Genomic DNA, 25,959 nt, shown 5'->3' on the forward strand with positions numbered 1-25,959 from the left:
ATTTTCAGCTGTCCACATCGAGGTATATCAACAACACCTGTCGGCAGCTTAGGTTGTCAGTTAGTCATCATTTATTCCAGGGAAAAACTGCACTCTTACGGGAATCGCCAAAGCGTGCGCGAGTAATGAGTGGGTGGACAAATGTCTATAAGGTACAATACATATGTAGAATTGTGGACAGTTGGGAATGTGAGTCTCACGGGAAGCGTGCAAGGGATAAGTCCCTGCAGTCGCGCTATTCATCTGTGTCCTCGGTGGCTCAGATGGATAGAGCGTCTGCCATGTAAGCAGGAGATCCCGGGTTCGAGTCCCGGTCGGGGCACACATTTTCAGCTGTGCACATCGAGGTATATCAACAACACCTGTCGGCAGCTTAGGTTGTCAGTTAGTCATCATTTATTCCAGGGAAAAGCTGCACGGTCATTACAGTAACTGTTCTTTCGAGAACAAGTTACTGTCTTCGTATACAAATCCCAGCATCGTGCTGGGTTGTTCAACAAACTTGCGACAAAACTGTCCCCGCAGAGGTAAGTCCATAGGTAATAAGCAAGGCACGCCTTGTAAGTTATACAGATAGTGGCAGGGCTAGAGAGAGTTCCACACGATCATCTGGGTTACCCCATACTGTCGGGCCACCTGTCAAAGATCTCTTATCGTCACCTTCAAGTGATGTACTACCCAGAGAAAGCATTTTCGGCTGTAAGTCCATATGACCTCCTTTGCTCATTCCCTCAGGGACCGTTTCCTCCAGTTCTTGCCCATTTAGAAAATCATTCTGTGTATCTGCTGCGAAAAATGGTCACAACAAGAAAATTGTTCTGTGTATGTTTGGGTAACTTCCTCAGCCGCCTGTATATATTTAAGACCAAACACTAATTAAGTAGTGCCTACGTTCAGGAAGTAATTGAACTCGGTTAATTTTAATAAGGCTGCTGGTCTCTCTTCTGTATTAATTTTTTGAGAGTGTATGCTCCCGTAGTGTTGCTTTGGTAGAAAGCACGGAATTAAAACTCCAGTTTTCATTAGGAGTTTCTTAGCGGCATTGGACATTAATTACTGTCGCACACCGGAGCCGCGGTCTGTCTTTCTCGGTAATCAGGAGAAGGACCAGAGGAGAGGAGAGTAGAGGAGAGGAGAGAGGTTAACAGGTGGCCGCAGGCGACGTCGTGGGCGGTCCTTCCACTCCGCGTGTTCCCATTTCCTCCCCGAGTGCTCAACACGGGGGACACGGCTCTCCCGCATTTTATGTGCCGTCCCAGTCAGAGCCCGCGGCTGGAAAACTGTTAACGTCTCGGCGACAGGAAACAGCGGCTCTGTTGATTACACTCGGCAATTGTGGCCACCCTCAGACCGCGCGCCGGAACCCACTGCTGTGCACTGGACATCACCCGCCGCGCTCTCTGCACACTAAACTTCCTCTTGCTGCCATCACCTTGACAGCTGTGCTAGCTCTATAGCAGCTCAACGAATTAAAACCTCTTCCAAATAGTGGTGTGCAAACAGATTCCATCTCAATAATTTTGTAAGAGGTCTTGCGTAACTCCGTTTTTGCTGCACCACCAGTCACTACTCGAGTAGATGGATAAGCATTTCATTCATATTCACTAACTTGAAATCTAGTTTCGCAGGACAGAGCGGATCAGGTTGTGGTTGTAGAGGGGGCCGTAATAAGTTGCACAAAACACACAAACTTTTTTCCTAAGAACCACTTAATTACACATTGCCTTAAAAGGATTAAATTATAACAATACGGCTCAAGGCCTAGTTAAGAAAAATTTCAAAATTTAGTTTTTAAACAACTCAATCTTCAAATTTTAATTTAAGTCGGCTGAAGGCCTTATTATAAAATTAAAACAAACTAAATTAATAGACGGCTGAAGGCCTCGTAGAGTACTTCAGACTAAAATGAAAATCGCAATCTAAAACCAACAGAACAGTGGTCCTCAGAAGTGTTCCAAGGGTCGACCTGAGGAAGTAGCTCTAACGTAAGGTGAGGTGAGGTGAGTTGAGACAGGCATCCAAGAGTAAGGTTAAATAATCGGATGGCAACCCGACCCAGGGACGGCTGAAGGACCGACCAACAACCTAATCAATTCCCTTCCGCCCGACCAACGGCACGTCAACGCAAAGTATCAGCCGAGGACGAAGATACCAGCAGCACTACGTCTTCAAAACTGATGTCTAAAAGACAGTCAAGGCACAATAACCACTCTAAGAAAAAAATATGAACAAACAACTAAAGGCTGTCGAACTACACACCATGCCAGACAGCATCAACACGGCGAGGAAAAACACACTGCCGGAAAACTAAGCTAACGACCAGGGCAGGTAATTGGGGAGTTAACGGCCACAAGGCAGAAAATCCCGCTGGTGCACTTCAATGATAAGCAACAACCAATTTAATAGTTAAAGACCATACAGGAAGACGGCTGCAAAATTTCGCTGACTCCAACACACCATACGTTGCTGCTAGTCGATCGGCGCAGGAAGCAACAACCGACAATGAACGTAGAGATGTCACAGAAGTTGAGCTTTCATAACAGGTTAACTGGTCACTCAACTTCAGTGTCCAGGTTCGGTGGATGACGAACTTTGTAGCTCTCGCAGCTAGCGCCTCACAATGCGACCGCGCGTACACGCCGCCAGCAGTCCCGGCCTGAGCTTGCGCTGCGGTGACTTCCTCGCTGCTCTTTCCCAACTGACCGACTGCCACACACACCACCACATGGAAATACAGCGGTCACACCAAAGATGGTACAGCAGTATTAGTATCGATAAGCCCTGCTGCTGCCACTGACGGAGGCAGGTCAGCAACTCGTTATGGTAGTAACTCAGGGAGAAATAAGACGCCACTCGATTGTGACAAACTGCCAAAGAACAAACGGCATCAACGCGAGCCTGTCACGGCTCATAACTATCTGATAAAAAGTATGTGGACACCTTTTAGTACCCATTAACGAGGGGTGTGTCCACCCTTCGCCTTTACTACAGATTAATTTCTACTGGAGATGCTTTCAATGAGGTGTTTGAATGTCTATGGAGGAGTAGCAGCCTATTCATCGTCAAGAGCCGAAACCAGAGAAGGTACTGGTGGTGAGCTTTGGGATTTGGACCAAATTCGACATTCTAACTCATACTAAAGACGTACCATCGCGTTCAGTTTGAGACGATTGGCAGGCCAGTCTATTTCAGGCATGTTACAGTCCACAAAGCAATGCCTCACAGATGTCGCTTTCTGAAAGGGTGCATTGTCATGCTGATACAATCATCGTCTCGTACTGTTCCTCTATTGCATGCCGTACACTATGCTGTAAGTGTTGAAATCCTTCCACATTCAGCGTTTTATTATGGGCAATAATGGAACCACACCTAAAGCAGAAAAAACACTCTCATACCTTAAGACCACCTCTTCCGTACTTTGCGGTTGCACAAGAGACGATGATGGTAGGTGACGTTCACCAGGCATTCACCAAACTCAAGCCCTTCCATCGGACTGTCATTGCGTAAGACGCCATTCATCACTCCAAACCACGTGTTTCTATGCTGTCCAGTGGTATCTCCCATTACACCACGTCAAACGTCGCTTACCGTTGACTACAGAAATGTGTGACCCATGGAGTTGCTCGACAAATGTACCCCATCCTTTTTATCTCTGTACGCTCAGTCATTGTGCTAACTGGTCTGCTGGTGGCAGTTTGTGACCCAGGACTGATTCCTTCCACTAATTTCATGCGCGTCAATACATGAGGTCTGATTGGTCTTGGTTTAGTTGTGGCTGTTCCTTCTCGTCTACACTTTACTGTCACAACGCCAGTAGTAGGCCTGTGCAGGTTTACAAAGGTTGAACTGTACCAGATCGATCGATTTGTTGCTCAGGTGACATCGAACGTTCATAAGTCACAGAACTCTCCTGATCGACACATTCTGTCGTTGCTGATTCTCTCCTTACAATACTTCCCACCTCCTTTTGTGCTGCCCGGTCTGCCTCTCCTGACATGCAGTGATCAGTTTCGCAACACACACAGGTATACGGTTACTATAGATCACATAGTATATGTATGGTGCAAATCTCTGTGAAGGTTTCTCCAGAGGATATTTAGCATGGCACCACGTTAGGGTTTCTTCAGATTCCAGTCGCGTACGAAGCGGAAGAAGGAAGTCCACTTAAATGGCTCTCACAGTAATGTACTTAGTCCAGTTTTGCCTTCGCGATGCTTATGTAGGCGATAAGCAGGTGACTGTAGAATATCCGTCGATTGTTCACTTACAACTGGATCCCGAAAATTTGAAAACAGGTTTTGAGAAACAATTTGTGTCTATCTTCAAGAGTCTGCCAATTCAGGTATTTCAACATTTCCGTGACGACTTCCAGTGAATTAGACAATCTTGTGACCATTATCTGTATACGATCAGTATTCCTATTGCTGTGTTTGGTACAGGTTCTACACTCTTGAGCAACGTTCTAGGATGTTTCGCGCGTGTGTTTTATAAGCTGTCTCCTTTTTAGACTGATTGCATTTTCCTAGTATTATACCAATGAACCGAAGTGTGTCACCTGTTTTACCTACGAATGAGCCCATGTGATTGTTCCATTTCATACCCCTACAAATTGTAACACCCAGGTATTTACATGAAGCGACCAACTGAAACCGTACCTTCACGATATTGTTAGATGCTACGTTTATGAGTTTTGCGGAGTACACAATTTTTGAATTTGGAACATGGAAAGATAGTTGCCATTCTTTGCACCACTTTGAAATCTTATCAACATCTGAATGAACATTTCTGCAGCTTTTTCAGACACTACTTCACTACGGGTAAGTGCATCATCAGCGAAAAGTATGAGGTTACTCTTCGTATTACATGAATGGTGATTAACGTAAACATGAAAAATAAGGATCCCAGCATACTTCCATGATGTATGCTTGAATTACTTCTCGATCTGTCAACGACTCTCCGCTCAAGATAACATGCTGTTAATCCAGAATAAGATTTTCACTCTGCAGCGGAGTGCGCGCTGATATGAAACTTCCTGGCAGATTAAAACTGTGTACCGGGCCGAGACTCGAATTCGGGACCTTTGCCTTTCGCGGCAAGTGCTCTACTAACTGAGCTACCCAAGCACGACTCATGCCCCGTCCTCACAGCTTTACTTCTGCCAGTACCTCGTCTTCTACCTCCCGAACTTTACAGAAGCTCTCCAGCGAACCTGCAGAACTAGCAAAGTTTGGGAGGTTTTCCACATGTTCCTTTCCTCTCCGACTCTGCGCAGAACCTCCACATTTCTCACCTTACGAGTCCACCTAATTTTCAACGTTCATCTACAGCACCCCATCTCAAATGCTTCGATTCTCTTCTGTTCCGGTTTACCCACAGTCCATGTTTCATTACCATAGAATGTTGTGCTCCAAACGTACATTCTCAGAAATTTCGCCGGCCATGGTGGCCGAGCGGTTCTAGGCACTTCAGTCCGGAGCCGCGCGACTGCTACGGTCGCAGGTTCGAATCCTGCCTCCGGCATGGATGTCTGTGATGTCTTTAGGTTAGTTAGGTTTAAGTAGTTCTAAGTTCTAGTGGACTGATGACCACAGATGTTAAGTCCCATAGTGCTCAGAGCCATTTGAACGATTTGCCATCCCTGCATATATTAAGAAATCATGCGACTTTTTCATTCTCTAATCCTTTAGAGGCATTAGACATATACACGACTTTCGCAATTAATTTCGGAATGTGTATAAATTATAACTGGACTTTATATGTACTTCCCGATATAAACAAAGTCATCTGTGCTGCATCTGTGAAGGTAAAAGAAACGCGAAAAGAACGAGCTACAAGTTGCAGAAGAAAAATAAGTGCAGCTAACTACTAATTAAACTAAAATATATAACTTGGGGAACGAGGTGGGTAAAAGAGTTGTTACGTTACGAAGGGTGGCTGAAGCCTTCAAAATATCGACAGAAACTTAGTATCGATGAAGAAGCGAACGTATTACGCCAGTCTAAGATGGACGAAAACCCGAAACACGTCTTGGCATAAATGACGCAGATAAAATGTGGTTGGTTGCCGCATGTCTTCAAGTAAACTAATAGAGGAATTTAATAGAGCAAATTTGATAGTTTGCCTAAAAATTAATTGTAATAAGACTAAAGTAAAGTAGTATGGTGCAGATTCACAACATAACTGGTTACTGAGTTTTGGCAAGCTGTGCTCGTCACTGGATCGACAGGACAAGAAAGAAAAACAGAAAAAAAAGAAAAAAAAGAAAAACCGTGTGCTTTTGGTGAACAATCAACACGCGTCTTATGGCTCATGGTAGTGACTCAAGAACTTCTTGAAAGGGTGACGTCATCAATAAGATTTAGCGATTGCAGTACTGTCAGCACTACAAAAGGTTTCTGTCTCGAATGCAAAGTTTTTTACTAACGTATGGCCAGGTTCAATACATTACGCAACACCATCAGATTTAAACTGCTTGGCTGGAGATAGCTCATCAGTGTGAACTCCGGTTTCATAAGCAACAGACGCAGATGACGCATAGGGCATTAAAATAGATTATGTGTTAGCAAAAGACAAAGTAAAGGTAAAGTCTGTGACGCAAGCATTTCGGTAGAACGCACAGGTTATTTACTGCGGATACTGGTTTAAGAAGAAGCAAGATTACGGTTAAAAGAAACAGGAATACAAACAACTGGACCTGGCGGCTTAATTACAGCCGCGATGAAAATTAAAAGAAAGAGAGACGGTGCATGTAGTCAGAAGATGAAAAACGGACTAAGGTAACTGTTTGCTGAAATGCAGGAGAGAATAAAAGATCGAGACGACAAGCTAATTGAAATTGTAAAGATGACATTAAAAAAATAGGCACGTATAGCTGATGACCGTATTGTTTGAAAAAGATTAGAGGCCACTTTTATGCAGCAGTGGATGTCGAATGGTTCAAATGGCTCTGAGCACTATAGGACTTAACATCTGAGGTCATTAGTCCCCTAGAACTTAGAACCACTTACACCTAACTAACTTAAGGACATCACACACATCCATACCCGATGCAGGATTCGAACCTGCGACCGTAGCGCTCGCGCGGTTCCATACTGAGGCGCCTAGAACCGCTCGGCCACGGCGGTCGGCAGTGGATGTCGAATTCACGACGGTAATGATGATGATGATGATGATGGTGGTGGTGGTGGTGGTGGTGGTGGTGGTGGTGTTGTTGCATCATGAGGAACTGCGTCAGTTGCTTGTGTAAAACTAGAAACAGCATGGCTGTATGTTTCTACTACGGAAGTCAGCAACACGGTAGGCGATTCTGTACCATAAAATGTTCAGCAGCATAGACTGCTGTCGCAATGCAGCCGGGGCGACCGTCAGTTCAAAAGCGTCACTGGTTCACGCTTTCGCTTTCTCATCTTGTAAAGAACGAATGAGCGATTGAAGCAGAATGCAGACGAGGTGCGGGGACTGGTGAGAAAGAAACTTTTTCCTCCTGAGAACTCTATTACCTGTGGCAATAAAGAAAATTAACGAAATGAATTTGTACACAGTGGGGAGTTGGAGTACACAGCAGGAAACAGAAAAACCATCTTGTATCAAAGATACTGATGGGAGGTACTGACAACTGAATGCGTTGGTCAATGGCAATTACGACGGTACGTACGCCTGCCACTTAGTGCCACAATCCTCGGACCCACAGTAGTTACCAGGTGTTAATCATAGGGCCGCGGTAACGACCCCACGCTCGTCCATCACCTGCGTCGTCTGCTACCTCCGGCGGCTGATGGACGTTACGAGAGGAACGGGGACCGGGAAGGCGAGAAGAACGGGAGGGAATGTGAGGGGCAGTCTCCCAAAAGGGCAGAGCCACCTGCTGCTTACCAACGGTGTGAATGAAAGCTCGCGCTTTCACTCTCCATGGTTTGTAACTTACAAGAGTCACACGAAACCGACTACAGTTATATCGGCACTCTCTAAGCCACTGTGCAGTGCATGGTGGAGTGCTTTCCTGGTCAATGTTATCAATTTTGTGTCCTGTTTCAGTCATCTCCTGAGCTAGGGAGTAATGGCTGCCTATGTGTCGCACGACTCGTCCTAGTCTCTTTTCTTATACTGGCACCATCGTACGTATTACTTAGGGATCATGGGAATAAGTGTCGAACCATTCTACCACGGATGTGGTTAGCAGCAGTTCAGTTCAGCACCTTTGCTGTCAAAGAAGCAATGATGTAGGTGAAAGGAGAGCTAGCAAGGAATATATGGGGGTGTGTCTCCTATGCGCATTTTCTCTGGTGTTGCAGCAGATACTCGCAATTTAGTTTTTGCAGTCTACAGCTGCAATCACCCCATACAAATACTGCTCATGAACGTCTTTTCCACGACTCCCAGTGCCGACAGAAAACGCCGGTTTGTTTCCCCTTACGAACAAAATGATTTTTAAAGCGTTATTTTACGTGCCCATCCGGCTGAGTGGTCCAAAATGGGTGTAGTGCGATATTCGTTTTATAGATCCCACATTAACAGCGACAGTAAAACACGAAGAATAACCAATATTCCGGCAGCGACTGCACTCCCCTGGCCCACTCTGACAGATACCGCCACGTGGCAGCGTTATTCACTAACTGCAGCTGGAGAACTGGCTTTTTTTCGTGTTTTAAAGTCCCCGTTAGTACTCCCTGTTCATACACATTGTTAAAACAAATGTGGCACTAGACTAATTTCGGACCACTCTATCGAACGGGCACGCAAAAGCCCGCTTTAAAGTACATTTTGCTCGTAACGAGAAACAAACTGACACTTTCAGTCGGGGCTGGGGATCGCATGAAAGACTTGATGAACTCTATTAGTTTGGTCTGACTCGAGTTACACACTGGAAAAAAGAAATCGCAAGTATCTGCCAAAACACCAGAGAAAATGCTTCTGACGACCCTGTACATCCGAAATATGTTCAATATGTCGTCGCTCCACGAGTTGTAACTGAAGAAGATGTGGACGAATTTTCAGTAGAATGCACGGCCTATTTACTACGGATATTGGTTTAAGAAGAAGCAAGACAAGAGGAATAACAGCGAGTGCATCACTCTTTTTTTTTTTTATCTTTCATCCCCTCTGCTGAGGGTGGGCTGCAGCTAGAGCTTAGCTCTTTTCAGCCATAGGTACTTTTATTCTGTTTGTGACTCCATTTATTTGTTTCAATTAGGGTAGGATTAATACTTCCTATTTTATTTGTTTCTCCACTCTGGTAGCTTCATTAAGTTCATTAATACATATCTTCTGTTCCTATTTCAAATTATGTTCTTCTTCCTGATGTTAACGAAGAAGAAGACGATGATAGTCATGACTGAGTAATATAAGAGTTTACGCAAAGTAGCCAAATCGTGGAAGACGGATGGAGCGTATTGGCAATTATGAAGGACGCTTTCTGCGTGAGAGTAAGTGTACAGATGGCAAATTAGACTAGAAGCGGGGCCGAAAGAAGGAACATTAGAGTTTAACGTTCCGTCGGCAGCAGATCATCAGAGACAGAGCACAAGCTCGTATTAGGGAAGGATGGCATAGGAAATGGCAGTGTCCCTCTAGAGAAGCCATTCGGGAATTTTCTTTAATTGATTTGGGGGAATAGCGGGAAACCTAATACTTGATGGGCGGACGGTGATTTGAACCGTCGTCTTCTCGAATGCGAGTCCAGTGTGTTAGCCAATACGTCACCTCTCTTGGTAAGTGAGATGGAGGATTCTATTAAGCGCACATGAATTATTATGTATAGACCACAGTTTTATTACTTCAATATAAGCGTTTCGGTCAGCTAGTCATTAATGACCTGTTGACAAGAAACATCATTACCGACTAAGAGGATACGAAGTAACCAACAGGTGAGCTACAAGGCCGCCAGTTTGCGTGGTTCACGTAGAACGCCGTTATCTGGTGGTCAGTTGTTGGTTAAATAACAGAAACAAAAATTTCTGCACAATTGTACGAGCTTCATGATGCATAGGTAACTGTCTGAATTAGCAGGCACGACTGTAGATGCAGAACGACTGACAGAATTTCCATTTATCGTAATGTATAATACATCGTTTAAATATGAATAAGTGTAATGCCTGCAGCAAAGGAAAAGGTACTGGCAGAAGTAAATCTGTGAGGACGGGTCGTGAGTCGTGCTTGGGCAGTTCAGTTGGTAGAGCACTTGCCCGCGAAAGGCAAAGGTCTCGATTCGAGTCTCGGTACGGCACACAGTTTTAATCTGCCAGGAAGTTTCATATCACGCATGCTCCGCTGCAGAGTCAAAATCTCATTCTGGATATCCCTAACAAATTGTTCATGAGGGCTTTCTTGCGTCGTCTTCAAGCCTTCAATTTTTGGTGTTCAGTCATTTACCCCTCTGCGCGTTTCTTGCAATGCTAAATGTCTCATGACTTTTGTTTACACTTGTCTTATAGTAAGACATCTTCCTTTCTTAACAGTTATTCAGTAGTTAATGAAGTCTTCAAAATTTTTGGTGTTGAAGAGGTCCAATTTTGTGTTTCTGCCGGTTTTCTCCAATGTTTTTCGGTGGTCGTTGACATTAGTTCAACGTTTCCAGGGTACCCCCGATTGTGTTCTCTCTACAGCAATCATTCGCGGAGGCTCCTTCCATAGGTTAAATGGGACGAACGCCTAGAATCAGTGATTGGGAAGACGTATTGAACAGGGAGATTTGTTGGGAGGCCTCTGAGGAAGAATTGTGCAGAAAGTGGCACACGAAACTATAATGCAACCAATCGTAGAGCACTTCTCCAGCTTACGGAGGCCAATTGCAGGACGGCGGGCATCGAAAAGATGAGTGGGTCACGAAAAACACGATATCGGCGCTTACGACGAGCCAGACAGCAGACAGCAAAAATGCAATAGGCAGGGGTCACGTTAACCTGGTTATTTGATTAAGGAGTCCGGTCCCGGTAGCTGAGTGCTCAGCGTGACGGAATGTCAACCCTAAGGGCCCGGGTTCGATTCCCGGCTGGGTCGGGGATTTTCTCCGCTCAGGGACTGGGTGTTGTGTTGTCCTATTCATCATCATTTCATCCTCATCGACGCGCAGGTCGCCGAAGTGGCGTCAAATCGGAAGACCTGCACCAGGCGAACGGTCTACCCGACGGGAGGCCCTCGTCACACGACATTTCATTTCATTTCATTTGATTAAGGAAACGAGACTGATAATGCAAAGTTAAGCAAACACGACAGAGTAGGAACCGCTGACACCTTCGTCATAACCAGACATATGCGGTCATGTCGAGTGACATCGGGTAACCATTAGCCACTACTTCGCTCCTTAAATACCCTAGCATGTTAGCTCGTAAGGTAGTCGGTCAGATTGGATGATTAGGTACAAGACGTTCACACTCGCTTCCATGATTACAGCAAAGTGACGTCTGGAACAAGTCTGTTGTAGATTTCTTGCACTCTACTCAGCAACGACAGCCACTATGGAAAGAGATGGTTACCTCCCCATAATGACCAGTCTCAGAGTTCAACATCAGTCAGCCGCTGTCGCAGGTAGGTGGAGTCGACCGCTGTGGCCGAGCGGTTCTAGGAGCTTCAGCCCGAAACCGCGCTGTTGCTACGGTCGCAGGTTCGAATCCTGCCTCGGGCATGGATGAATGTGATGTCCTTAGGTTAGTTAGCTTTAAGTAGTTCTAAGTCTAGGGGACTGATGACCTCGGATGTTAAGTCCCATAGTGTTTAGAGCCATTTTGGCCATTTGCAGATACATGGATACGGGAGTCTTCCTGATCAACCTGCCATAACGGGTCAGGACACCAGCGTTCCTGATACATGAACAGGCCTACATGAACGGCAGGAAAGCGTCGTCGCATTACACGGCAACCGTCATCGCGGGCAGCGCGGGTTTAGCCGAGCGGTCTGAGCGCGGCAGTCATGGACGGTGCGGCTGGTCCCGGCGGAGGTTCGAGTCCTCTCTCGGGCATGGGTGTGTGTGTTTGTTCTTTGGATAACTTAGGTTAAGTAGTGTGTAAACTTAGGGACTGGTGACCTTAGCTGTTAAGTCCCATAAGATTTCACACACATTTTTTCGTCACCGCGGTTCAACAGATCAATAACGGCTCTGAGCAAGAGGGCACACAGCACCTACCAGAGCAGTGCGTTGTAAGTCTAATGCACACTTCGCCTTCACTCACCGCCGCGGCGTCGCGATACGGTGAATGTCACAGCTGCCACAGACAACGATCGCCATAGCAGCAGCCGGCGGGGAACGTGCATACGGCAAGAGCTGCCTTGAGCGGAATGAGGGCTGCTTATGTCGCGACTTTCAGTGCGCCTATCGGCGACAAAGGGTACTCCTTCCGAGTAAAACAGGCAAATCTTCCGGGAAAGTGCCTTCAAATGGTTCAAATGGCTGTAAGCACTTAATATCTGAGGTCATCAAGTCCCCTAGACTTACAACTACTTAAACCTAACTAACCTAAGGACATCATACACATCCACGCCCGAGGCAGGATTCGAACCTGCGACCGTAGCAGCAGCGCGGTTTCGGATTGAAGCGCCTAGAATCGCTCGGCCACAGCGGCCGGCAAAGTGTCTTATGACACAGAACTATCTACCTCCGCCCTCACAACAATCGCCACTTTCAGAATCTATAATGTTTAATAACTCGGCACGCTCCTTAAAACTACAGGCTATTTACTGAACAAAATAAATACAACTTTTGTGGACACCCACCGACAGCATAGTGCTTAGACTTCTTTTCCTTGCTGCCCTATACCTGTATCCCATGAAAATGCCGTGCTTTTACCACGTTTTGTAGGAGTTCATTTTTAATTCGCGTGATATCTAATGTCCTCTCCGCGGCGTGTCCCAGGACGAATAAACAGGCTATTTACTGAATAAAATAAATACAACTTTTGTGGACATTCACCAACAGCATGGTGCTTAGACTTTTTTTACTTACTGCCCTGTACGTGTATCTCATCAAAATTCAATTTTTCTAAGCCACGTTTTATAGATCATTATTCATTCACGTAGTAACTAACATCCTCTCTGTATGGCGTGTCCCAGTGCGAATGATCAGTACTCATTGACATGACAGGAATGGTTACTCAAAGCAAAAATGTGTAGTAAAGATGGCCTATAAACTGCATTCCTTAAGGGCTATGAGCATTTTTCATATTCACTAATGTGACACATAATCTCTTCAACTGAACTATAATTCTCATGTCTCTTAAGGTATGGATTATAGAGTCCGAGTTTACTAGAGTTTTTTGTTTCGAACGATCGTTCACGCCGTATCCCTGAATATTAACCATTCCTCCTGGACACCCTTCATAAGCAGAATAGCTGCAAATGAAATACTCATTTTGTTTTGCGCTTTCCACTCACTATCAACCAAAATACTGTAATGGAAACAATCGCTAAGAATTCAAAATAAAACGTTAAGCAATTGGTGGATTACTCCTAGGTATTCTCAGTAGATGAAGTATGGATCCAGGAACTGTTTGAAAGGAAGCGTACTGCAACTCTCTGAGTGGATAAAAAAATGGCTCTGAGCACTATGGGACTCAACTTCTGTGGTCATTAGTCCCCTAGAACTTAGAACTAGTTAAACCTAACTAACCTAAGGACATCACAAACATCCATGCCCGAGGCAGGATTCGAACCTGCGACCGTAGCGGTCCTGCGGTTCCAGACTGCAGCGCCTTTAACCGCACGGCCACTTCGGCCGGCTCTGAGTGGATACCCACATTATCGAGTTGACGAGGTGGAGCCTCAACTTTTCACAAGTGCAGATCGGAATGAATCTTAAATGGTTTTCAAATACCACTACCAGTCAGTCAATTTGTTGACTGAGAAATTATTTATTTAGCTACTTGTTTCGAGGTGATATCTCATCATCAGGCTATGGTGGCATTTCAAAAACATATCACATAAGTGTGTACAGATATTCAAGTTTCTTTATGTGACTGTTGTTGTCATTCTATGGAGAGGGACAAGGATAACCTAGTACGAGGCGATGTCACTTTGTATATTGGTCTGCTATTCACATATTTTTTTACAAAACAATCTCTTATTCTATTAATGTGGTGTGGCAGTCTTATTGTGATGTTCTGAGGTATCGGTACTTGCACAGCTGTCTTGGACTTACAGACCTTTGTTCACAAACTTCACAAGGGTCACTTTAAAATACGCTAACACAAAACACATCAGCAGTGCAGAAAACAAGATCGCGGTCAAAACAACTAGTTTCGAGTTGACTATCGATATGTCGATCCGGGTGTTGTCTGTTGCAATGTCTTCTCCATGCCTTGTTGTCGTACCACTGATGTTGGTTGACGTAATATATTACAAATATATATTACTATTTTATAGCCTGATGATGAGATACCACCTCGAAAAATGTCGTTAAATAAATAATTTAGTAGTCAATAAATTTTTTGACTGAGAGCTGTATTTGAAAACCTTTTCATATTTTTGAAAAAGTCACGGTCGATTAATGAATCTGCCTAATTACGGAATGAATCTGCCTACTCATGTGCAGAGTAGCGAGAGTTCTGCGTAGAACGGGCTGCATCCCACAGACGGCCGTCATTACTAAGCAGTTACCGGGCGAGTGGGCTCCTCCGCCGTGTTCCTGGAAACTTGTTAATGTTTATAATGACGGCGAGGAAGCGCGGAGAGCACCACGTTGCAGCTGCTGCGAGCGCGCGACTGCTCAAACGCATGACCGCCGAGTCATTCGCGCCAACAGCGTGGCAGACACGTACCGTGCACGTCGCATCACATCGCAGTTACCGCCCAGACACGTGGAGTCACACTCGTCTCCACAGCTCAGCGCATTCCCACAGCCAGCACCTCAGTGGCTCTCTCAGGTTCTACACACTCTCTCAAGCCAAAGCGTTTTTTACGAAAAAATATTCGAAGACCTCTTCGGAGTGACACAATTGCGGAACATATAGTATCGAATAATGTTTCTGTGCGCTATGATATTTTTATGTAAAAGATTTCTAAGCAAACAATGTCACTGAAAAAGTTATTTCACTTCTTTTCACATCCTTACGCATACCACCAATGTTATTTCGTCATTCCCTTTTACTTTCTGACCACAAGTATCCTGAATGAGATTTTCACTCTGCAGCGGAGTGTGCGCTGATATGAAACTTCCTGGCAGATTAAAACTGTGTGCCGGGCTGAGACTCGAACTCGGGACCTTTTGCCTTTCGCGGGCAAGTGCTCTACCAACTGAGCTACCCAAGCACGACTCACGCCCCGTCCTCACAGCTTTCCTTCTGCCAGTACCTCGTCTCCTACCTTCCAAACTTTACAGAAGCTCTCCTGCGAAAGTTTGCAAGGTAGGAGATGAGGTACTGGCAGAAGTAAAGCTGTGAGGACGGGGCGTGAGTCTTGCTTGGGTAGCTCAGTTGGTAGAGCACTTGCCCGCGAAAGGCAAAAGGTCCCGAGTTCGAGTCTCGACCCGGCACACAGTTTTAATCTGCCAGGAAGTTTCACAAGTATCCTGTCCTGACATCTTTCTTTTTTGACTCATTATTCTTCTGACTGGCTGGTTTGACGCGGCTCGTCACGAATTCCTCTACTTTGTCAACCTTTTTATCTCAGAGTAGTCCTCGTAACCTAAGTCCTCAATTATTTACTGAATATATTCCAATCTCTGTCTTCCTCTACAGTTCTTACCTTGCACAGCTCTCTAGTAGCACATAAGTTATTCTGTGATGTTTCAACAGATGTCCTATCATCCTGTCCCTTCTTCTAGTCGCCGGCTGATGGTGGCCGAGCGGTTCTAGGCGCTTCAGTCTGGAATCGCGCGACCGCTACGGTCGCAGGTTCGAATCCTGCCTCGGGCATGGATGTGTGTGATGTTCTTAGGTTAGTTATGTTTAAGTCGTTCTAAGTTCTAGGGGACTGATGACCTCAGATATTGTCCCATAGTGCTCAGAGCCATTTGAACCATTTGACCCTTCTTCTAGTCATTGTTTTCCATACATTCCTTTCCTCTCCCATTCTGTGCAGAACCTTCTCATTCCTTACTTTATCAGTCTACCTAATTTTCAACATTCTTTGTAGCACAAAATCTCAAATGCTTCGATTCTCTTCTGTTCTGGTTTTCCCCACAGTCCATATGTCTCTACCATAAAATGCTGTGCTCCAAACGTACATTCCCAGAAATTCCTTCCTATGGCTTATGTTTCATACTAATAGACTTCTCTTGGCCAGGACTGCTCTTTTTGCCAGTGCTACACCTCGCTCCGTTCTTCATTGGTTATTTTGGAGCCTAGCTAACAGATTTCCTTAACTGCATCTACTTCGTGACCTCAGTCCTGATGTGAAGCTTCTCGCTGTACTTATTTATACTACTTCTCATTACTTTCGTCTTTCCTCTATTTACATTCAATCCATACTCATTAGACTGGTTATTCCATTCAGCAGATCCGAAATTATTCTTCACTTTCATTGAGGATGGCAATGTCATCAGCGAATCTTATCGTTGATATCCTTTCACACTGGCACCGAAGAGGCAGTTTTGACATGGCAGTTGATAATGGAAGTAATACTGAAAAAAAGTCGAACACGGTCACAGGATTTGCCGATCTGGAAACAGCTGTCGACAATGTCAAATGGTGGGAGTCCATTCTTGAACCTTTCTTTTATTTCCATCATTGTTTCTTCGATGTATAGATTGAACATTAGGGGCGAAAGACTACATCCCTGTCTTACACCCTTTTTAACCTGAGCACTTCGCCCTTCTTATTATTCCCTCTTGTCTTTTGTACATGTTGTATATTACCCGTCTCTACCCCTGTTTTCCTCAGAATTTTGAACATCTTGCATAATTTGACATTGTCGAACGCTTTTTTCAGGTCGATAAATCCTATGAACGTGTCTTGATTTTTCTTTAATATTGCTTCCATTATCAACTGCAGTGTCAGAATTGCTTCTCAGGTGTCTACCTTTCCCAAAGCGAAACTAATCGTCATCTAACACATCCCCAGTTTTCTTTTCCATTCTTCTGTATGTTATGTTTGTTAGTAACTTAGATGCATGAGCTGTTAAGCCGATTGTGCGATAATTCTGTCTTCGGAATTGCGTCGATGATGTTTTTCCGAAAGTCAGATGGTATATCGCCAGTCTAATACATTCTACACACCAACGTGAATAATCGTTTAGTTGCCACTTCCCCCAATGATTTTAGAAATTCTGATGGAATGTTATCTGTCCCTTCTGCATTATTTGGTCTTAAGTCCTCCAAAGCTCTTTTAAACCCTGATTCTAATACTCGATGCCTTATCTCTTCTATATCAACTCCTGTTTCTTGTTCTATTACATCAGACAGACTTCCCCTCATAGAGGCCTTCATTACACAGTTTGCAAACAGAGGCACATTATTATACGACAGGGTTCCCGCATTCCATCACGATGGTAAGTGTAAATACAACTGTTTTCTTCTTCAATAAAATTCTTCAGGGTATCAGACCGCATCGTCATAATTTAAAATGCGCCAACGTTTCGGCCAGCGTTGCAGCTAGCCTTCATCAGGGCCTTACGCTTTGAGTTAACGTAAGGCCCTGATGAAGGCTAGCTGCAACGCTGGCCGAAACGTTGGCGCATTTTAAATTATGACGATGCGGTCTGATACCCTGAAGAATTTTATTGAAGAAGACAACGGCCGCGGAAGCCTACGCTTACATTTAACAACTGTTTTCTTTTCGATTTCTAAAATCTAAGCCTCTCTAGGCTGACAGGGCTTGAGTTGTTGTGATGTACACTTACTTCTTTGTGGAGCTTGCCAGTTTTGAAACAAGTGAGAGAAGCGAGAAGGCGATGAGAAGAGTGAGTCTGCAGGGGACGAGGTGTGTAGTGCCAGACAGATACAGGGCCATTAGGGGCCCGTACAGTGAGGCCGACGCCACAGACCGTGGCCGCGCCGGCCGGGCGGCGTGCACCGAGGAGCACGTGCAGCGCAGGTGGCGCCATTAGGCGGTGCATTTGCATGTAAACTGGCCGGCGGGCTCCCACGTCCATCAGGCGGGCGCCCAAAACCCACTGGCTGATTTAGCGGCCATTAGCCGCGTGCCGCGTGTCCGGCGGCGCCTCTGAACACGCCGGAGCGCCGTAAACTTCCGGCCCACGCGCGCCGCCGCGACAGGTTCGACGCCCCGACCATCAGCCGGCCGAGATTAACTGCTGGCCGACAGTCCGACGGCGGCAGCCCGCTAATCGCAGCCGCGGAGCACCTGTCACGACGCCCTATGCATTTTACGTGCTCGTTTCCGCGGGCAGTTCTCACCAGGTAGGAGTGGAAGCTAATAGGCGGACGCGATACGGAAGCCTAATAGCCCACGCCGGATTCCTGTCACGGTCGCCAGTCTGCTATGCCTTCCACTACCTTTAGCCGTCATAAATTGCTGCTGACAGCGGTCAGTTCTCCTCCAATAGTTCCAATTATAGTGTCTGTACAGCACATTCTCATGTTCCACAGTTTCTATGTCAACCCAAGTTGCTTCAATGAACTAAGCGCTACAAGTCGCCAGTTCACACACACTGATGAAAATGTCAGCTACTCAATACATCCACTCCATCAATTGTACTCCATCTCCAGCTAGCTCCTGCATCTGTGATTTGATGTGGAGCCTCTGTTCCACCCAAGGAGGTGCACACTCACAAAACAGCAACGCTCAACCAGATGGCCACGAGATCACATACTAGAAGCCCACAGACATTTCAGTTTGGCTATGGTTACTGTGCCAAACCAGTGGGCAGAGGCAGTAGCTCACGCATTAGGAAACTACTGGATTTTAAAGTTTGGGACAGCAGAGACCGCGATGACTGATTACAAATTTCTAGCTGGAGTTAATGAAACAGTCATGTAGACTTCTACAAATTCATAAGTTAAAAAAAGGTGCATTACATCCTTAAGCGAATGGAAGGACTTAATGGATGCACAGAACCACACTCAATGTGTCGTTATTACTTGAAAAGTCATCACTATGACGGGGATCTGCTACCATATGTGGTACCAGCATGTAATTCGAATATGCGCCCAAGTACTGGATTATCACTGTATGAGGTTATTTATGATCAGAAGATGCTTTCTCCTTTTGAATTATGTAAGCCACTAACTGGGAGTTCATATCAGAGGTGCATAATTTTGCAAAGACATTGTGGGGCTCATGACGACAAGTTAGAAGACGATTTAAAAAGCTATGAGCAACCAGAAGGTATGCTAATGGGGAAGGATAAGCTGCCCATTCACTGTGTTGGGCAAAGTTAAGCCACCAGGCCAGAGCGGGCTCTAGGAGGTAGACGCGGATTCCTGTCACAGCTGCCAGTCTGTTCCAGAAGCCGCTGCCTTCAGACGTCACAAACCACTGTTGGCAGAAGGCACCTCTCATGTACCATTTCCTATTGTAAGATGTTCACTGGTTTATGTGCGAATCCAAGATGCTTCAGCAGTCCAGTTGCCAGTTCACACACTGACAAGAATGTCAGCTCCTCAGTTCGTCCATTCCATACATTATACACCACCACCAGCTATCTCCTGGATCCGTGATTTGATATGAGGCCTCTGCCACCCGAGCAGGTACACACACACACACACACACACACACACACACACACACACACACACACACACACACACACACACAAAACTGCAATACTCACACAGATCGCACAAAATAACTCATTGGAATTCCAAGTCCAAACACATTTCACGTTATATGCCTATGATTGTTGGTGCAAAACAAACAGGCAGAAACAGTAGCTCAGGCAATGGGAAACAACTGGTTTTTAAAGTTCAGGACAACAGAGACCGCGATAATTGATCATGGTACTAATTTCATTTATAAGTTAATGAAGCAATTATGCAGACTTTTGCAAATTCATAAGCTACAAAAAGAGCATCACATCTTTAAGGAATGGGAGTATGGAATGGATGCATACAACCATAGGGAAAAAGTTTTTATTGCATGGATAGTCACCAAAGTGATGGGGAACTTCTATTACCATATGTAGTACCACGCTGTAACTCGAAGGTGCACCAGTCAATTATGGGCAGAAGATTATTGAGTTATGTAAATCACCACTTGGGGAGTATGCATCAGTGGTGAATAATTTTGCAAAGAGCTTGTGGGTCATATGGCGCTAGATTAAAAAAGCAATTTCGAAAGCTATGGAGTGACAAGAAGGGGCGGAAAAAGGGAGGGCTAAGCTGCCCAATTACCATATTGGACAATGAGTAATGTTGACCATCAGTCCAGGGTGGGAACTAACAGTAGACGCAATACGGAAATCTAATTGCTTGTGCCGGATTCCTGTCACGGTCGCCAGTCTGCTCGAGCTGCCACTGCCTTCAGCTGCCATAAACCACTGCCGATAGAAGCTCTCATGCAGCAGTTCCCATTATAGGGTCTGTACTCCATACTCGAACGTTTCGTGGTTTCTAAGTGAATCCATGATGCTTCAACAATCCAGGCGCTACATGTTGCCAGCGCACACACTGGCCAGAATGTCAGCTCCACAGTACAAGTCCACCCCGTGTACAACACCTCCAGGTGGCTCCTCGATCCAGTAAGGATGCCCATCACGTGCACGCTCACAAAGCTGCCCAGATGATCTAAAAACAAATAATTGGAATTCTAAGCCTGCTCACGAAGTACACTTCCTCTTTCAAAGCTTTCCCTGCTGGCAGATCACCTTATCGACCATTTAAGCTCACTCACGCCTGACATCATACACGGGACACGTAAAATACCACATCCGCTCCTCCCTCCCCCCCTCCAAGCCAAACCAGGGCTCACGGCACGCTTCCAACAACCCTGAGAGCTATCGGCTCAGGCTCATCTCTTCCGATTTCGTGGGCTCCAAGTAGCCCCACGAAATCATTTTAAGCTTTTTCAACCAGTCAGCTTCCGGAACATGATTCAGTAATTTCCATCAGCCATTTCCTGTTCGCACTAAGGCACTCTTGTCGAATGAGCTGCTTCAAGTCATAGGTTCTCAAAGTTTATTCCCAAAAGAGGTTGAAACACTATCGGGGATAAACTCGCCCTTAATGTCAGTGTAGTAGGCATTTGACCACAACTCCATTTAGATGGATTACGGAAAAAGTCTCATTCCCCAAGATGGGGGGCGGGGGGGGGGGGGGGGGGGCGCACCATACCCAAAGACGCAGTCCACATGTGGCCAGGAAGCACCTTACAAGTTTTCCTACAAGAATCACAAACTTTTCAAGTCGTAAGGAAGGTGCACAACTGCTTTTGAGCAATGTAGATGGACTGAACAGTGACCTAAGAGAATAGCATAGTTACCCAAGCACAGCTCTGTGCTAGCCGTAGAACTAAAAGGTTTTGTTTTTGTCTTCTTAGGTAGTGATCTACCCTTGGTAACGTACCTGTATGATTTTGCGACGTCGGGGACCAAAGGCCAAAGTCCACCAAGCTACCGCTTGCGTTACCGCCTTCGATTACTTTTCCAATAGTCCAACGGAGACGATAGCAATGTCCCCGTTATTTTCTGTATATGCGTCACGTAGTACTACACTTGACTGCAGAATCCGTGTCCGAATCACCACAGAATGCGCTTGCAAGATTGTCGCGAAGTTGTGGGCTAAACCAGTAGCAGCAGCAGCATCAGCAGCAGCGGTTGCACACTTACCACGATGGCACCGTCGCCAGAGCTGTGCACCGTGGCGCCGAACCACTGGTGTGACTTCCTGTCGATGTCCATTCCCGATGAGTTCTTGTTGTTACCTGCAAGCATACACACACCGGTAATTACACTTCACGTACTATAGTAAATCTGCAAGTACTGTACTATGTTGAAAATAGAATCACCGTAATGTGTGTGCGCATCGATTATAGTTACAATTTTGTAAATGTCCTAGGAATAGCACCACCGACATAAGCTACTCTTCAAGTTAATTAAGATAAATTTCCAGGCTTTCAAGCTCCGAGTTTGAAATTGTGTATACATTATGTGATTCGCCTGTGAAGGTAGCCCTTGCAGAAAAATCGTACAATCAGTTCTCGATTACTGTCCGTCAGATATTCTTACCACATTATTCTTCAGATTTGTTTGGTCAGCGTGAGGGAAATCCAGAAGTTTTCAAGAACGGGTGGGATATACTACAAGAAACGCAGTGTGCATTATGGAGAACTTCCTTTCAAAACTTTGGTCATGCATGTTCCAATACAAGTCAAGAAACGTGTTACTTCCTCCAAGCCGGCCGGAGTGGCCGTGCGGTTCTAGACGCTACGGTCTGGAACCGAGCGACCGCTACGGTCGCAGGTTCGAATCCTGCCTCGGGCATGGATGTGTGTGATGTCCTTAGGTTAGTTAGGTTTAAGTAGTTCTAAGTTCTAGGGGACTGATGACCACAGATGTTAAGTCCCATAGTGCTCAGAGCCATTTGAACCATTTGAACTTCCTCCAAAACACACTTTCCTTGCTCACGACGGTAAAATTAGAGATATTCAAAAGGTTTTATAGAGGTACACTGAGGTGACAAAAGTCAGAGGACATCTCCTGATATCGTGTCGGACCTCCTTTCACATGGCGTAGTGCTGCAACTCGATGTGGCATTGATTCATCAAGTTTTTGGAAGTCCCCTGCAGACTTACTATGCCAAGTTGCCTATAAAGCGGTCTGTAATTGGGAAAGTGTTACCGGGGCAGGACTTTGTGCAGGAACTGATCCCTCCATTGTGTCCCATAAATGTTCGATGGAGTACATGTTGCGCGATTTGGGTGGCCAAATCATTTGCTCGAATTATCTAGAATGGTCTTCAAACCAGCCACGAACAACTGTGGCTCAGTGACATGACGTAATTGTCTGGGAACTTTAAGTCCATGAATGGCTGCAAATGGTCTCCAAGTTGCCGAACATAAACATTTCCAGTCAGTGATCGGTTCAGCTAAACCAGAGGACTCAGTCTATTCCATGTGAACATAGACCACCCCATTACGGAACCACATGGTTCCATGGCATGGTGCCTTGCTGACAACATGGGTCCATGGCTCCGCGCGGCCTACGCCAAACTCGCCTAACATCAGCTCTTATCAACTGAAATGGGGGCTTATCTGACGCCACGGTTTTCCAGTTATCTAGGATCCTGCCGATATGGTCACAAGCTCAGTAGAGGTGGTGCAGACGATATCGTGGTATTAGCAAAGACACGTTGTTTTCCGCTGCCATAGCCCATCAACGCCAAACTTCGCCGCACTGTCACAATGGATACGTTCGTCGAATGTCGCACGTTGATTTCTGCAGTTATTCAACGCCAGTGTTGCTTGTTAGCACTGACAACTCTACGCAAACGCTGCTGCTCTCGGTCGATCAAATGGTTCAAATGGCTCTGAGCACTATGGGACACAACTGCTGTGGTTATCAGTCCCCTAGAACTTAGAACTACTTAAACCTAACTAACCTAAGGACGTCACACACATCCATGCCCGAGGCAGGATTTGTACCTGCGACCGTAGCGGTTTCGCGGTTCCAGACTGTAGCGCCTAGAACCGGACGGCCACTCCGGCCGGCTTGTCATTTCAGTGTATAACGACAATGGTTATTGCCGTGTTACACGCAGACATGGCACAAAGTGGGGGAGAGGGAGGGGGGGGGGGGACAATTGTGGTAGGTACAAGGCCACCATGTAGCCCACCCTGGGGAACAGAATGCGTCTTCTTGAAAACTACAGGTGAAAAAGAAAAATGTTATTCGTGTAATGCATATACACATTTACCCTAACTTTTTTTAGAATCTTTATATTATGACGACAGATGATCCACCAGCGCCCTCCCGAATGCAAGTTGTGTTTTTATAGAAGCAATGTCGATCAATCATTGACAGCGATGCTACTGTTTTCTTTTCCTGTTGAAAAATTACACTTTGTTAGGCGATAGTACTGAAGTGTAGTTACTGCTTTCGATTGATCCCAACATATATTGCTGAGAACTGCGGAATTTTTAAAAGTTACTACAGTAATAATGTTTAAGAAGACGTAACGATATTTAAAGCAGTGTTTTCTTTCATTCGAAACACGATATTGTTGCCAATTGTGTTGTTAGTAGAACAGAAAGCAGCTCAACATGTGCTGTCCACTGCCTTATCTTGTGGGAGATTAGTGCTTAATTAACACGGAGTCATGAAGTACTAAGAGTTGAGTTTAATAAACCACAACGTAACAAAACAAAAAATAAAAATAATAACTTTCATGTTGTTTGCGTGGATCCAGATGTGGCTTGAGCACTATGGGACTTAACATCTGTGGTCATCAGTCCCCTAGAACTACTTAAACCTAACTAACCTAAGGACGTCACACAACACCCAGTCATCAGGAGGCAGAGAAAATCCCTGACCCCGCCGGGAATCGAACCGGGAGCCCGGGCGCGGGAAGCGGGAACGCTACCGCACGACCACGAGCTGCAGACAGGATCCAGATGTGTCAGCCGCCGTTTTCGCGTTGAATATTTTCTGTCTTACAATCACTTACGGTCTTTCACATTGGAAATATAATAGTTCTGTCATTGGTAATGCTAATAATTCGTTGGGCAGTAACAGGATACGTCAGTTGAAAGGCTTCAAAGTCGAACACGATATGCTTGCAGTCAAGCTGTGTCCGCTTGTATGCGCAACTGGTGAAACAAGACACCGTTACCATCAGTTCTTCAAACAATTGGGCGTTAGGAGTTCCCAGTTGACTTTCCAGGTTCCGAATAGAATGATCAGTTGCGCCAGAAATTATTTATTACGGTCGGTCATGGCCTTGTATTTCTGTTTGAGTGAGAAGCTTCCTCAAGTCTGCCCAGTTATAATGAATGTTGTTACCCAAACACAAAAATTATGTTCTCCAGCTTGCCTCACGACGGGAAACGCTGAGTATTGTGCTCACGCTATTAGTGGGAATTAATCATATCTCCCCCTGTGCTGTATGTCACTGTTATAATTCCGCAGTACAACTCTTTGAAATTGGTCTTTATTTTATGTCTTCTCAATCACAAAAATGGTTCAAACGGCTCTGAGCCCTAGGGGGCTTAACTTCTGAGGTCATCAGTCCCCTACAACTTAGAACTACTTAAACCTAACTAACCTAAGGACATCACACACATCCATGCCCGAGGCAGGATTCGAACCTGCGACCGTAACGGTCGCGCGGTTCCAGACTGTAGTGCCTAGAACCACTCGGCCACGCCGGCCGGCCTTCTCAATCACAAGTTATCACTTAAAACACATATGAAAACTGGTGTTAATACCACCTGCGTGTCTAAGGTTCAGCGTATTTAGGAGAAGGGTCAAATAGTGTATCATACTGAAGAAATATAATCAATTTTTCCTTTGTTAGAGTGTTGAGTAGGGTGAATTCACGCCCAGTGCAATAACTGAGGAGCTACTAGGAGAATTTGCCACTTCAGTTTCGAAAGCCTTCCATGTTACCGCCCTCTGGTACTATAGGAACAAATGAAACTGTGATAGATCAGCTCCATATAGGTGTTTACTGCCTAAAAGCTTGCTATTCCAGTTATTTTTGTAACAGCATATTCGTCTTTTACATCATTAGGTCATCATATTCAGTGTCGATTTCCGGAAAACCGGTTAGCGCTGTTATTATAATAAAGCTACTGAGAAGAAATCGCTAAGAAATTAAGAATATTGATTAACGTGGTGTCGATGGCGAAGTAAGTGGAGACGGAGCTCAACTTTAGGATGGTCGAGAGGGAGAATGAAGTCAGTCGTGTGATTTTTCCAAGAAACCATCCCCACACTTGCGTTAAACGGTTTAGGGAAACCAAGGAAAACTTAAAGTTTGGTTGGCAGGATACGAATGTAAACTTCGTTCCTGCCGAAGTTTAATGTCTCACTCATTGCGACAAAGAAGTGCGTTTCTCGTTGAGTACAGCAACGCTGTATTTGAAATCACTGGAATACATTCTACCAGGGTTTCTGAAGTCGAAGTTGTAATATTGTGAA

The 25,959-nt window shown here is 45.3% G+C and overlaps 1 protein-coding gene across 2 annotated transcripts in view; it reads right to left on the reverse strand.

Moving 5' to 3' along the window:
- Positions 1 to 25,959, reverse strand: part of LOC126251737 (integrin alpha-PS2-like) — an 836,605-nt gene that overhangs the window by 358,256 nt on the left and 452,390 nt on the right. For both annotated transcript variants that reach the window (XM_049952346.1, XM_049952345.1), the window contains exon 3: positions 21,649 to 21,743. In XM_049952346.1, coding sequence (XP_049808303.1) covers positions 21,649 to 21,743 — 95 coding nt within the window. The remainder of the gene's footprint in view (positions 1 to 21,648; positions 21,744 to 25,959) is intronic.

Source organism: Schistocerca nitens, chromosome 4 (assembly GCF_023898315.1).
Source record: "Schistocerca nitens isolate TAMUIC-IGC-003100 chromosome 4, iqSchNite1.1, whole genome shotgun sequence".
Taxonomy (NCBI): domain Eukaryota; kingdom Metazoa; phylum Arthropoda; class Insecta; order Orthoptera; family Acrididae; genus Schistocerca; species Schistocerca nitens.